Consider the following 15,641-nt stretch of genomic DNA (forward strand, 5'->3'; position numbering starts at 1 on the left):
TTTTAATAGAGTGCATATGTGGATGCTCGATGTGCTACATTATGCTTGGTGTGTGTGTGTTTGTTTGTTTTTTTTATTATGGTGTGTGTTTCCTCCCTTTTAGCATCGAGTGGAAAATAGTCCGTTTGTATGTGTCCTGGAGCAGCGGGTTCTCCACTGACAAGCGATTCCCCTATGAAATCGTCACGGAGCCTCTCAGCCAATCAGCACCGGCAGCGCCTCTCCCTCCTACTCCATATTTGGGCAATGACGTAGCGGGCACATTCAAAAGGTTCCCCATATATACATAGTAGTGCCAGGGCGGCCGTCCTCAATGAGACTTACTTTAGGCGGTGTGAACTTTTTATCAGCAGAGCGCGTGAAGCGCAGCGCAAACACACACACACGCTGCTCATCCTATCCCACCAGGTGACAGACAGAGACATGCAGTGGTGACCCACGCTCGGCTGGGTTACGCACCTTCAACCTTCATTACAGGCTTTGAGGAAAACAAGAGAACAAGCACAAGAGAGAGGCGAACGCAGCCGCTGTTTCCTTCTTTCTCTCCTCTTCTCCGCGATGACGGCCAAAACTTTGGAGAAGGTGCCAGTGAATCTCGGGGGGTTCGTGCATCCCGTAGCTGAGAGCGTCTACTCCATGGATGACATCGCCACCAGCTTGCCGACCTCTGTGGCTATATTCCCCAACAGCGACCTAGGAGCGCATTACGACCAGATTAATGTGACTGCAGGTAAGATACTTAACAAGACTGAAGAAATACTGATTAGTCATAGATGAAAAGTTGTCTATATACCGACATTAAAATAACTATAACTCCAAATCAGTTTGCAGAAAAATGAATAAGATCTGGTTTTGACTATAATGGTAAAAAGCAGTTCGTGCGTAATGGCAAAGAGACTGGTTGCGCACCAGTTCCCTCTCACTTCAAGTCCACTTTGGATTCTGGTGTTAATAGGTTCACTAATGATTTCTCTAATGCCTGTTTTCCTCTTGCAGATGGCTTGATGAGCGCGGACATGAGCGCAGAGAAGCGCTCTCTGGACCTGTCCTCCTACTCCAGCGGCTTCTCTCAGCCCGCGTCCCACCGCAACCAGACCTTCACCTACATGGGAAAGTTCTCCATCGACTCCCAGTATCCAGGTAACTGGAACCCCGAGGGAGTCATCAACATCGTCTCGGGCATCTTCAACGTGGCCCAGCCGCCGCCTCCTCCTCCTCCCTCCTCTTCAGCGTCCTCCTCCCCGACTTCTTCAGGATCTCCCAATCACTTCTCCAGCGGAAATTTGAGTTGCACCATGGCGGCTCAGAACCATGCTGAGATAGACCATCACCATCACCTCTATTCCCCCCCGCCTCCTTATTCCTCTTCTGGCTGCGGGGAGGTGTACCAGGATCCCTCGGCGTTTTTGTCCACTTCCACCTGCCCCATCGCCTCTTACCCGCCGCCCTCCTACTCTTCGCCCAAGCAGCCCGGGGGCTCGGACGCGCCAGGGCTATTCCCTATCATTCCCGAATACCCGGGCTTCTTCCAACCTCCTTGCCAGCGGGACATGCACACGGCCGGTATCCAAGATCGGAAACCGTTCGGCCCTTGTCCTCTAGACACATTCCGCGTGCCCCCACCCCTGACACCACTGAACACTATCAGGAACTTTACACTGGGGGGCCCGGGTAGTGGCGGCTCCGAAGGAGGACCGCCGAGGCTCACCTCTGCCTACAGCCCACAGAACCTGCCCCTGAGGCCGATCTTGCGGCCCAGAAAGTACCCGAACAGACCCAGCAAGACGCCCATCCACGAGCGGCCGTACCCCTGTCCTGCGGAGGGTTGCGACCGGCGGTTCTCCCGCTCTGACGAACTGACCAGACACATCCGCATCCACACTGGGCACAAGCCATTCCAGTGCCGGATCTGCATGCGTAACTTCAGCCGCAGTGACCACCTCACCACACACATCCGCACGCACACGGGAGAGAAGCCGTTCGCCTGCGACTACTGCGGTCGGAAGTTCGCCCGGAGCGACGAGAGGAAGAGACACACTAAAATCCACCTGAGGCAAAAGGAGAGGAAGTCCTCAACTGTCTCCTCATCGTCATCCTCCTCGTCCACCAGCTCCGGGCTGGAGCGGCCGTCAGGAGGGATCAGCGCGAGCAGCGGGATTTGTTCATAGAAACTTTGTTGTCACCATGGCTGCGTGACGAACACTAACCCCTAAAAAGAAAAGAACCATCAAGTAATAATTCAGAAAATGTTGTTAACAACAAGATAAAAACCTAAACACCACGATGAAAAAAAACAAACAAACAAGAAAAGACTTTCTTTTGTCCGTGCAGCCGTGCGTAATTACGCGCATCCAACCATTCCTGCTACAGAAGTGACAGAGAGACTGACACGAATGCACTTTGCCTGGACAGTCTACTGAAGAGCAAATCTAGCGTTTCATTCATAGGTTTAATCAAGGGCGGTTGTAATGAAGAGAGCTGTTTAATATCGCCAACACTTAGTGAGCGCGAGGCTGCTCATAGAAATGGGAAATAACTGCAATAATATTTTTAAATAGAGAAAACTTTGTTATTAAAGTGACAAAGAGTTCGTTCTAACGTTTTTGTTAATGACTTAATTTGTGCCTTGCTATGTGTCTTTTTTGTACACTGACTGATTCAAGGACACTTCTAATGCAATGTACATTTGTCCTTTAATATGTAAAGTTTGAAGACTTTCTATTTTTGTACACATTTCGTCTCGTGTGTTAATCAGTTGTGGTTCACGTGTAAAAAAAAACATGTTGCGGTGTAAATATGTTAAACTCATACAACTTGACATTTTGTTTTTTGTTTTTTTGTGGTGTGTTCTGAGATTTATTAAATGTCTGACGATGATCAACATGTATCAGGTGGATTTATTACTTTCAACTGAAGCACAACGCGGTGGCAAGTGTGATGCGTTCATGGAACCGCGTTCATGGGCTGGAGGTGGTGAATGAAATTATTTTTATTATAATTTATTTAAAACTACTTGTGAAGTTGTTGATGTTGGAAATTTATTTGGGTAAATCCCACGTTGCGTCACTGGTGGCATCTCTGACTCAGTGCTTTCATCCACCCACCTTTTTTTTATTTAGGTGTCACATCAAGTTATAAACAGGACAGTTTGTATATAAGCTCATCGCGAAGTTCATTAAGCTCAAGTATATTTTAGACTAAATCATTAACTATTCCAAGTAACCAAAACAACAAAAAACAAGAGAAACCTCTGAAATATAAAAGACCAAATAAACACAAATAACAACAAATAAACCAAAGTATTGAGACTGTGCTCTGAAGAGTGTGCATGCTCTTCACACAGCTGGGAATAAAAACGGCATCCTGTACACAGTATGTTCATAGATTAGTTTACCTGTATTTATTTGGCTGTTTATTTGTATATACCTGTACAATGTATCTGTATGTACATTGTCTACAAAATCAGCCTATAAAAGAAGCAGTGCGTGGACATTCGTGTGACTTCAGTGTAAATTGAATTCTTTACATGTGGGAATGTATAAATCCTCAGAAAACATCAGAAATGAATCTGTTGTTTGTGCCAAACGTTACTGAAGAGAAGTGCATTTTCATGTGTGTTTCTCTGTTCTGATGTTCTAAGATAGATTCTAATCTGTATGATTTCATGTGACAATGTCTTTCCATTTACTAAATGTCTTTGTATTAATAAACCAGGATGTGGCTATTTCTCACTTGTGGCCTAATTTCTAGTGATTCACCTTAAGGTTTATCACTTGATAATAATATATTTTTGCCGCGGTCTAGCAAATGCATAAAGGACAAAACAAAGGGTTCTTCATTAAATGGAGCATCAGCTCAACATGGAAGACACATCCCCCCTGTTGTAGGCAGGGAATGGCACAGTATGTTACAGCATGATCGCATTTCACTAATATATTTACACTGAAATGACCTAAAGGGTTATTCCAGTGTTAATTTATCCTCTCTCCCCCACAAAGTAATTACAATGACCTGCCATTTCATGTTTTAATAGATATAAATAATATCACTTAAGCTCACAGGATAATGTGAAATAAAATGTGAAATATCTAGATCAGGGTCTAACACACAGGAGAGAGGTACAGTAATTCACCTGCTGAAGGCAAAACTGAAGAAGAAAAAGATCAACGAAGAGGTAAAGCCAGCTGTAGTAAAGGCATCGCAGAGCATCACCAGGTAAGAAACCCGGCATCTGGTAAAGTCTGTGGGCCGAGGACCCCAGGCCACGTATTGACTATATTGAAAGTCATAATTTATGACTATGTTTGACCAAATATTTTCTGAGCTGTGAATAGAAATCACTGTAATTCATACAGGATTCATTCAGTATTTTTAAATTAAAGCTGACAGTCTACACTTACACTAACACTAACATATGTTGACTGTCAGAATCATAGAGGTGGTATACAGAGCCATAATTATAAAAAATAGTGTCACCGTCCAAATACATGGACCTGACTCTATGTTGGGTTAGCTACTTTCTGACTCATAGTGCAGCGGTGTTGTGAGAATGAATGAACACATGACAAGAAACTAGTCTAATTATATGTAAGTGCATCTGAAATCACTGTTTGTTGATATTGGAATTGTTTTTAATTGATTTTTTTCAAAGTCATATCTGTTACAAAAATACATAAATAATGCATTTCCACACACTTTTAATGTCACTCATATGTTTTCTCTTTGTCTTCTTGTATTTCGAAGATGTTGACATATAGAACATAGTTGTTCTAATTTAAAGTTTGCTTATTGGCGGTACAATTGCTTGTTGTGATGTGCTCTTTTTAAATGGTTGCAGCTTGTGGCTCCAGCAATAAAGATAATGTTGATGTTTCTCCATATTGGGAGTCTGAGCCATCTGAAGCAGGAGTGTGTCTAGATTCTTTCAGATGGGGTGCCTACTGGGCACACGATCAAAGGAGGGGAGCACACTAGTGTTTGTTCACTGTCGTTATTTTGTGAAATAATGACAATAAATGTTGATCATATGTAACTGTCAAACTGACTTTCAACCCACATCCGATAGATGAAACCCTCTCATACTCATTTCTGCACCTGACAGGGAGGTCATCCTATGCATATTAAAGTCTGGCTTTAAATTTTACTTTTGTGTCTTTCTTGCATGCAACAAATTAACAAGTCTTTGCTTTTTTAAAGCATATGCATCCCCAAAATAAACTGTCAGATAATGTAAGATTTAGATTAACCACATGGGAGCAGGTGACTGACCTGTGCAACAACTACAAATAAACTGATATTATTACTTTCACTTGCCTTTATTAATTAGTTGAGTAATTTCAGATACTGGCGTTGAAAAATTCCACTGGGTTTTTTGTGGGGCATGTGCCACCCCTGACCATCCCTCTGGCCTCACTCCTGACCTGAGGGTAATGTAACATTTTAGTAAACACAGCTCCGTGTGGAGCTTTCTGATAGAGAGGTTGAAAATTACATTAAACTACTGCTTTGATTCTGGAGAAGACGATGAACAACCCAGGGTCACACTATCATAGTTAGCTTATTACTTAGATTAGAGACTGTGTCTCTCAGCTGGCCTGGCAACGCCTCGGCATTCCCCCAGAAGAGCTGGAGGAGGTGTCTGGGGAGAGGGAAATCTGGGCATCCCTGCTTAGACTGCTGCCCCCGCGACCCGGCCCCAGATAAGCGGAGGACGCTGGATGGACAACTGTGACAATATAACATTAACATTCCCTTTATTGCTCTTTTTTTACATTAAGCTCCAACTGTCGACCTTAAAAGACCTTTGATGACCGCAAATCTGGAAGCCAAGGGTGCCTAAAAAGGTTTAATTAAAATTAAATGGTTAAAATTGAAATAACGTTTAATCTATTCATTGTTAAAATGGTTAGAACCTAACAGAGGCCTTCTCCTCTTCTAAAAGCTTTATTTGGAATGAGTAACGTTAATTTCATGTTCAGTCAACTTAGACAGTTTTTGTTTATGCTGTTTGTCTGTTTGAAACCGTTTTACAACATGGATATTTTTTTCATTGTCAGTCTCTGTTCAGCATTTCTTTACAATACACAGTCCATAAGCAATTAGTCAGGTTCAGTTTAACCCAGTTATTTAAACCAGCCATTTAGATTTAAATATCATAATTGATGTCTTTTGCATTGCAAAATGTGTGTGGCTAAATTCAGAGAAATGTTTAGAGACCTCTGGCATCATATTACATTGTAATTCAAATGCACTGTTTATTAATTCTCTGGAATACATAAACAGATACTCCATTCACTGTAATGCTTACACAGACTTGTGCAATAAGAACAAAACATGTTTAGACTCTTGTAGACACTTCTGTAGGATGAATATGTTGTTTCTCTGGGGTTTTCAGGGTTTTGTTGAAAGTAGGTTTATCAACCTAATCTTCAAATTCAGACGTCAATAATAATATGAAATAAAAACTGGACAGACAAAATGTCAGAGAAATGTTTCTGGGTCTAAGAGGGTAAATACCCCAACTGACAGGCAGAAATTTAGAAACCATGTTTGGGTCTTAGTAGAGTTTGGTTTGGTCAGGTAGTTGAAATAAAAACTTTTTGTTGTTGTTGTAAACAAATGAAATGCATGAAATTAGATGTCCCTTGAGTCATCTACAGTATTTTATTGTTCCACATACATTCAACATCAGAGTAACAGAAACCAAGTGGCACATAGGCCCACGTCAAGTATAATATGAGGCCATAAGAGCATTGTGACATAAGCTGCAGTAACATGAGCTAGAGAAAGGAATGATATAGTGTTTATCAAGCTACAAGGTGTTGACTTAAAACCATGAGAAGAATGAAGAAGTTTCCAAATAGCTTCCATTTTTAAAAATGTAATACTCATAGACTGAGTTTAAAGAGTTCAGTCTGTCTTTAAAAAGTAAATAGAATGTAGTGTGTGCACTTTGGAAGAGGAAGTAAGTGTGTACAATACTAATGGCACTATCAAGAAGAATACATTCGATATTCACAAATAAGGCAGGTATGACTTGAGTTACAGGCTTTGGGATTAGGAACAAGGTGGAAGTCCTCTACGTCACAGTGAGATATGAGTAAAAGGACTTCACAGAACAAACAACAACCCTAACAACACCTACCATTCTCAGAATGACCGGTTGATGACATTCATGTGTACACGGTAACATGGGCAGGAAAAGTGTTATTTAAGGTTTGTGTGAGGCAGTTCAGCGGTTCCTCTTGTGGATGTGGTGTCATAATTCCATCCACTTTCTAAAAGTTTCTCTCCTGGCGGAGCATCCTTGAGCAAGGCAATTAATTCATTTGAGTTCCAGGTCATCTACCATAAATAACCATTATGTGTGGCCTTACTGTGGAAGAGGACAAAATGTTTCCTCCTATGGGTGAAGGATATCCTACACCATGTCCCTATCTGAGTTTTGATTCAGACAGATACCGCAGGGCCTGGGTAGGGCTCCCCACCACACCAGAAGTCCTCTGGCTGAGGAATTTCTAACAGCCATGTCTCATCTTCTTTCTCCTGTTCTTCTCCCTCCTGCTCCTCGCTTTTCCTTCCACCTGTTGTATCCCCGTCCACCACTTTTTGCAGGACTTGGTAATAGTGACAGTCCCGTCCGTCATCTGGATTGTACGGAGGTGCCAGGATATCCAAGAAAGCAGCGGGCCCGTCTACTGCTTCGATCTGGTGGAGGTTGTCCCTCACAGGGGTGAGAAGGCATGGTCCACTAGTCTCTGTGTATACAGCAACTGAGTGGAGCACAGACCGCCAAATGGAAGACGTTTGCTGGGAGGTCAGTGGAGGATCAAAACGAGGTGCAACCTTGTCCATCACATTATCTTCTAGTTTATCGTAGCAGCGGACCCTGACCTTCCCATAGAGAACCTGAACAAGAGACACAACAGTTACATATGCAAACCCCTGCTAGACTGCATTTCACAGGTTTACATGTCAGAACCTTTCCAGAATTGAAATCAACTGCAAATTTGAAATCTTCCCTGAAGACTACCCAAGGATTGGACTGAACTGACCTGTGATCACAGAAAGTGAGCACCTTAAGAACCACATGATATTGTTTCCATCTGATTTTAAAATGCATTTTGGGTGAACGAATCACAAGTGGACAGCACCAGTGTAAACGACCACCAAGATGGACAGTGACCAAAATAGTCACAGTCTAAAACCAGCTTTTGAGGGGTCTGGGATACATTTGTCCACGTATCTTTTGTAGTTGTTGTGGTGAGGTAAATCCCATCACAACTTTGTAAGCTTACCTGACAGAGCAGTGCTGTCTTTTCCTAATGTACATAGATAAGAAAAAACATTCTACTCCAGACACCTGGAATAACTTCAAGAAGGAAGTCAAGTTCTGCGATTTGGTTTCACAGACAGGAATTTAAAAACCACTGTAAACTCTATGGTGCACGATTTATTGGCTGTCTCAGCATAACCTAGCTTTTGTAACTTTCTTTAGGCCTCAAGCTTTTATACATTGTTATACTCGGCTCATTGGTGTAATGTTTGTCTGGTCAGAAACCTGTTTGGTCTTCATTGAAAAACCTCAACAAAGTTTCTACCTAAGATCAATCTCAGTGCTCACAGCAACAAGATGATGAGCAGTTAGAATATATGACATATATGGTGTAAATATAGAAATAGTTAATTTATATTAGTTGTGTGGTTTACTTGGGCTATGCACTAAAAAACTTAACTTGTCTATATGTATTTATAAGACTTAATCAGGGGCGGGCAATCCTGGCCCTTGATAGCCACTGCTTGATCTGCTTGTTTTCCCGTTTCCAGATTTTGACTGACTGGACGCACCTGATCCAGGTAGTAAGCCATGGGTAGGGCAGGGGTCCTCAAAGACTGGCAAATTCAGCTCTAAATAAATGAATCATTCCTAACCTGCTGATCTGCTCTTGCATGTTCTCAAACTACATTTTAGCTATGGCATGTAGTGAAGCTATGGCTTTTGAAGGACTTCAGGGTAATGTGTTTGTGCCACCTTTAGTGTGGGTGCATTATTAGTATGTGGCTTGTCCTCTGTGTGCACACAGGGGCCCCTGCATGCATTGGGCCCTTGGAGATGTAAACATACAACATGTGTGTAGTGTGGTTGTTACAGTGACAAGAGACATTAGTTGTCCCAACTCATTCCATGGTCTCTGTCATATAAAACCTCCATCCTTATATACCTGACGTCCTGCATGGACTTTAAACCAACATACGAAGGAAATGTAGGAAGGAAACTTAGTTTAACGGAAACCTTTGTGTGCCGACCCGTAGACTTAACGTTACATGAGCTGTCATGTGTGTTTACAGCTAGTTGAAAAACAACAACAGTCCAGAGCATATTAGACATGAGGTGTGAGAGACCTTCAGCATCCCGTTCATGCCCGGGTGGTCGTGCAGCGGTATGGAGGCGCCGGTTCTCAGCAGGAACACTCCCATACTAAACACGTCCGTCTCGCAGATGTGCATGTAGGTGACCGGGGGGTTGCGGAGCCCCGCTGCCCCGGAGCTCGCTTTACTTTTCCGCGGAGTAATTTTCAGGTCTGCCGCTCTAACCGCGGTCACTAAAGAGATGAGTTCACTCTGCTTGTCCGCCACTGGTTTCTTACCAGCTTTGGCGGAATTGTGAAGGCCTCTGAACGTGACACAGGCCTGCTTTGCTATTTTCTGGATGAGAACAGTTTTGTTGTCCCGCGGCATTCTGGCTGCGGAAATAAAAGAAAACAAATAAATAAAAAAACTAACGGGTTATCGGTGTGTTCCTGGCACTGATCCGAAGCAAATACGTGCGCGTTCAAACGTCTCGCAGACCCTCCAGCGTCAGCAGAGTTCCTCCGGAGATGATCGGTCGACGTTCAGACCGGACAAAAATAGCACTTTTCAAACAACGCAGCACAGTTCATGGTGATAATGTCCAGTTTCACTCCGGGATTGGAGCCTCCCTCCAGTCATTTTCCACCCTATCGTCTCCCTGTCTGCGCCCAGGGAGCATGCGCGCCAAAAGCAAAGGCAGAAGGGATATGGAGTTTCACCAGAGATGACAAATAATGTCATTAACGCGAGCGTTAGCCGTGAAGCAAAGAATAGCTGGGTCGTATTTCACACAGATATTTGTGTGATTATGTAAGATCGGTGAATATACCGAGACAATTAAAAACTATTAAAAAAATAAAGTGGTCTGCATTTCAGTGAGACTACATTTCCCAGAAGTCGTGGGGGCGTAATAGAAGTTGCAGAGGGAAAGGCCTGGCAGAGCATTGAACTCCCCGCAGACTGTGAGACGGGTTACGGAGAAGAAGGAGAGTGGGGCTCCTGTGTTTGTTGTGTCACGGTGTTTCCCCCAATCTTAACCTTGACCTTAACCCTAATCTCATCTTTAACCCCAGCCAGTCACAGTTTACCATGCTTAACTAGACTTCCACCCAAACTCAACAGGTGTCTATGTATATGTGGGGATATTTGACTGTTTATGTCCTTTCCTCATACCAGAGACACGATGCTGATGTGGAGGGGAAATACTAAAAAAATATAAAAATACTCTCACAAAGAGAAAAAAAAAAACTGCACAAAGCTAACAACTTACCAAAACTCTTAATTTAGCTGTGGAATTGCAATAAGTGATGCATTTGATTTAAATCAAATTTACAAATGATTGTGCATTGTACTTTGTACTCCTAGGAGCTGTGAGGTCGCCCCAAGTCTCAGGAAAACAGTAAGAGGTAATACTTTTTCTTACTTTGTGTCTTTGTTACGACTCTACGACAGCAGCAGAAGAAAATTGACAATTCAGAGACTCTAAAAGGGGTCTAAATAAGCACTAAGGTGCTGCTGGGGGGAATAGTACAGTCAGACACCACCCTGCAGATCCACCACTGCTCTTCAGAAGTATTGAGAAAGTGTTACACAATACTCAGGTGAGTCTGTTACTCAGTTTAAGGTTAAAATGCATTATGAGGGAGAAGATACAGTAAGAGCTTTTGTAAAAGATGGAGATGGTGTGAGAGTGTGATCACGGCCGTTTCTGGAGGCCCAGCATCCCCTCATCTTGCTGCCTCATCTATTCTCACCTTCCTGTTGTGCAAACCATTTCTAAAATCAAAATCAGGATTTATTTTTGGCTGCTGAGATGTCTCACACAGATAGCGCAGTCCATTAAATACAGAATCTCACTACAACCCCTATTCAGTCAAACTATTTCAGAATAAAGTTTTTTGGCATTGAGGTTGTAAATATGTACATTAAATAAATGTGACAAATAAACTAAATAAATGCATTAAAAAAAGATCTATAAATAATAATAAAAAAAAACACTTAAAGGTCTTTAGAAAAATAATACTACTAGGGATACTCCATCATTTTGTGGCCTGGGAACAGAAACAATTGCAGTTGCAAAGAGCAAATGATAAATGAATGATGAATTGATTGTCATTTAGAGTAGCAGTGAGAGGGTCATACAGAATATCATTATCATGGACTGAACAGAGCAGGCTTTGTTATAGAAAGTACATTAAATCTTCATAGTTTTCTATAAGGACCCTAATTAATAATAAAGAGACAACTAGTGTTCTTTAAAAGAATAGGTGGGACTGTATGTGCAGCAGTTTGTCTTGAGCGTCTGTGTGGACAGCTTTCAGCTCTTTTAACACCGTTTCTGTATTCATCTCCTTCACAAGACTTCAAAACGGTGAAGTCCTGATCATAAGTAATACAGTTGATGGAGTGCTATCTATAAGGAAAAGTGATAAATTATTACAACTTAGCTTTTGTGTTCATAGGTCCTCTAGTTTGTTAAGGGTAAAGCCTTGTCTGCTTACAGTGGACACATTTATTTGTTATTGAGTAAAACAAAGGTATGAGCCAGAAGGGAAATCCTACTGTACTCCTTTTTTATTTGGAACAGTAATCAACCTAGAATTGGGTTCAGGATGACCAGTTTTCTAGATCGGTCAGCATAGGTTTAGGTTATGTTTACATATACTTGTTATATATCCCCCTTAACTTTGCAAGAACTTACATAAACATATCATTGTTTTTACAATAGTCATACCAAAAGAACAATAAATAAAAAGAATAAGTTTTTTTGTAAATAAAATATTGCTTCATGAGATTTGTACATTTCTAGATTCTGTTGTTATGTGGATTTTAAACAAGGTCCCAACTTTTTGGTGTTTGGGTTTTAAGGAAATGTTGATGACTCATATTTACCTCTAATTCCTTTTTTAAGGAATTAGTGGTAAGCCATTATTAATATTAAACAGAATGAGGAATAGGACATAGCGCAAGTTTTCTACAAATCCAGCAAAATAACGCATCGCATGACGTACAACACAAGGGTAATAATAAACTGCATGTGTTTCATATGTGATGACACATTTTCAGTAGTATGTCAAAAATGCCAGGAACATCACAGTTCTTACTTCCATTTAATGAGGTCATGTCCACTGCTTACATCATTTTGGTCTTTTATTCAAACAGTTATTGAGAACTTTGTGTGTGTGAAGTAACAATGGATCTGCAACAACAACAGTAATACTAATATTGATAATTAATTATTAAAGGATTATGTATTCATTGTGCTACCTCCTTGTCTGGCCCAAGTATCGTACTGTATACTGCACATCTATGTGCAGTATACAGCAAAAGCAATATGCTTTTTCTTTATCAGTGTGCTACAATAAATGATAAAAGTCCCTACTTTGAGTGCAAGTGGTCAACATTACAAGAGAGGTTGTGTTGCTTTTGTTTCTTAACTTTCTTACCTTTAATTTTGACATTTCTGGAAAAGACTATCTTGAACCAATGTTCAGATTTAGTGTGATGTGGATTTGATATGGTGACTACTGAGACATCTTTTGAAAAGAAAGCTGACCCATCAGACTAGTGTCTTTAGCCTGACACTGGCTTCTGGAGCAGAAAGAAGTGCGTATGATTACCTGAAAAACAAAACACAGGGCTGAGTCACCAACATTACAAACACTCTAAAACACACAGAGCTGAATCACCCACGCAACAAACACACCCTGAGTGTGATAGCGTGCGTGCGTGTGTGTGTGTGTGTGTGTGTGTGTGTGTGTGTGTGTGTGTGTGTGTGTGTGTGTGTGGGTACATGCAATGCAATTAAACAGTTGACACAGTTGTGTGTGGGTTTAGGTTGGATTAGCTCCTTATATGTGTGCACTCTTATTTTTTGTGATCCTCTCAGTGCACTTGTGTGTGTGTGTGTTTGTGTGTGTGTGTGTGTGTGCGTGTGTGTGTTGCATTAAGCATTATACATTCTGCATGACGAGTGAGGGACACACAAAGAAAACAATATCCTCTTGAGAAATAATGAGGCCAGTTCATTACGAGTTCACACACACATACACGCGTACGCAAAAACACACACTTCTGTGTTGTTAACACAGGCACGGTGTCATGGCTCTAGAAGATGGGTCTGGGTTGCTTAGAGACATGTCTTAATTAGATAAGGCATGTGGTCCACTCATTTAATTCCATTTGAAATCACAGACAGACAGGTAGTCTTTGGACCAACTTATTTGTCCGTTTTTGATCCCTAAATAATTGTTGATTTTGAGATAATGTGAAGTACAGCACTAACAAGATCAACTAAAGGTTTGCTCTAAATTGAAACCAGTGTAATTGATGCCAGTTGGCTAGCTAAAGGCTAAAGCTAACAATGCCAACATTAGCATTTTACATTCAGTGTATTCTTTGCTATTGTGCTTGGCGTTAGCATCACTGTGAAAGCGGAGATGTATACAGATGTGGCTCTAAGGTAGCTCTCTAACCTGTGGGAAAGGCTAAATGGTTCTCAGAAAGTTTCTGAGTTGAACATTTAATAATTACTTTTGAGAACAGTTGAATATTTCTGCGTTTTAAGATGAAAAACTGAACAACGTCATCATATTAGCAACCTGCTAATGGAGAAGTTAGCTTAAAGTACAAAGGTTTAAGTTAACTGTGGCAGCTGACCTCATCCAGTGTGTGATGTTCAATGTGACTCTGAACCCAAAACCTTTGTGCTTCAAATGTAGCTTCCTGTCCACAGGAATTTCCCCATGGGCATTAAGGAAGGTAATATACAGGCCAGCAGATGCATAGGCTATATCAATTTGCATCTCCTCAGAGGGCAGCTCACCATCCTGGGTTTAAGTTGCAAGCAACAATATTGTTTGAATTATGCGATCACTGAGGACAAAGTTGTGAAGACCCCTGTTTGTCTGAGATCTTATTTGCATGTGCTGCTGGTCCTTGGACATAAAGCCGACATTATTCCCTGGCTGTTTAAAATGCGCATGACTGACATTGCAAAGAAGTCAAGCAAGCTTCAATCATACTGTCCTCCCAGCCACAGCCGAGCATCTCTGAATGGAATGAAGTGGTTTTCAGCTAGTCTTCTATTTGCATGGCAGTACACAAACACATGAAGACATGTGTAAGTGTGCAAATACAGATGTGCACACAGGTTGAAGCACAGGTTCATATGCACGCATTCATTCATTCATCAAGTATGTGAGTGTGACTGGATATGCATTTGCACAAACACACAGAAATACATTCACACACACACACACACACACACACGCACACATTCCTCTGGAATCAGCATATTGAGACAATGAGACAATGATAACAGCTGCTTATGGATCACTTAGTGCAACGAGTCAACGTAGGCTTTGTGTTCAGTCAATACGCAGCCTGTTCTCTGATATCAGAGTTGTCATTATTTCGCAATGTGGTCCACTGTTGAGAACATGAGCGGCCCTTTATTAGCTGACTCCCCCCTCCCATGGCCTCATTGAATCAGGCCATCATTGAGAACGAAGCCAACTCTGTTGTCCATCAAAGAAAGCTAACAATGCGGGCCAAAGATGAAAATTCATTAGCTTGCTGGAAAAAATGTCAGCATAACTTGAGGGGAAGCAACAGGAGACGATGCAATGCTAATGTTTGTCCTTACCATCGAAAAAGAGGTTTTGTGGGATATGTCCATCAGGATCACAATGTGCAGAACTCTTGTTTTTATTCTGTACATCGTAAAAATGCAGGATGCATGTGACAGAAAGATATTGTTGTAAAGATTGTCACACATTTTGAGTTATTCAAAGAATATGAATTATGGTATATATCTCTGTCAGTCAGTATTTATTCATTCCCTCCCCCTGCATGTCCATAGCTCTAGAAATGAGGTGTTTCTTCTTGTTTTTACTTCACTTCATTTATGAGTGAATGAGTCAGTCAATGATGGTTTTCTGCCTCAGTTGGTCGTGAAATGTGATCAGATCTTCAAGTCACAAATATAAACAAACAATACTTCTAAGCTGATAAAACACAAACAGTCATGATGTTTAATGTCTTTAAAGATCATGACAACACACAGCCATTAGACATACAAACTGATTTTTGTATGGCAGTCATTGTGAGGACACTCATTGACATAAAACCCCTACTGTTGAGTGGGCCATGCTAATCTACTTTGTATATAGCCCCTTCCACTAACCCTAATATCACAATTAATTTAAATGCAATTAATTTTTATTTGAATAGCGCCAAATCACAACAGAAGTCATCTCAAGGCACTTCACAGTGTAAGGTTTAAGACC

General features: G+C 41.4%; 2 protein-coding genes across 2 annotated transcripts; one reads left to right on the plus strand and one right to left on the minus strand.

The window, feature by feature from the left end:
* Nucleotides 1–319: 319 nt before the first annotated feature.
* On the plus strand, nt 320–2,881 carry LOC113155922 (early growth response protein 2b-like). Its single transcript, XM_026350667.1, has 2 exons — nt 320–730; nt 997–2,881. Exons 1-2 carry the CDS (start codon nt 559–561, stop codon nt 2,166–2,168), a joined length of 1,344 nt encoding a protein of 447 aa, XP_026206452.1. The 5' UTR covers nt 320–558; the 3' UTR covers nt 2,169–2,881.
* Nucleotides 2,882–6,288: 3,407 nt separating this feature from the next.
* On the minus strand, nt 6,289–10,002 carry LOC113155824 (2-aminoethanethiol dioxygenase-like). Its single transcript, XM_026350515.1, has 2 exons — nt 9,403–10,002; nt 6,289–7,908 (listed from the first exon to the last, which is right to left on the minus strand). Exons 1-2 carry the CDS (start codon nt 9,736–9,738, stop codon nt 7,450–7,452), a joined length of 795 nt encoding a protein of 264 aa, XP_026206300.1. The 5' UTR covers nt 9,739–10,002; the 3' UTR covers nt 6,289–7,449.
* Nucleotides 10,003–15,641: the final 5,639 nt, after the last annotated feature.

This window comes from Anabas testudineus, chromosome 19 (assembly GCF_900324465.2).
Source record: "Anabas testudineus chromosome 19, fAnaTes1.2, whole genome shotgun sequence".
NCBI lineage: Eukaryota > Metazoa > Chordata > Actinopteri > Anabantiformes > Anabantidae > Anabas > Anabas testudineus.

Coding starts and splice junctions, on each gene's coding strand:
- LOC113155922 (XM_026350667.1), top strand. CDS start 559: ATGACGGCCAAAACTTTGGAGAAGGTGCCAGTGAATCTCGGGGGGTTC. Junction 731..996: donor CCAGATTAATGTGACTGCAG/GTAAGATACTTA, acceptor TTCCTCTTGCAG/ATGGCTTGATGAGCGCGGAC.
- LOC113155824 (XM_026350515.1), bottom strand. CDS start 9,738: ATGCCGCGGGACAACAAAACTGTTCTCATCCAGAAAATAGCAAAGCAG. Junction 7,909..9,402: donor GCATGAACGGGATGCTGAAG/GTCTCTCACACC, acceptor TCTCTTGTTCAG/GTTCTCTATGGGAAGGTCAG.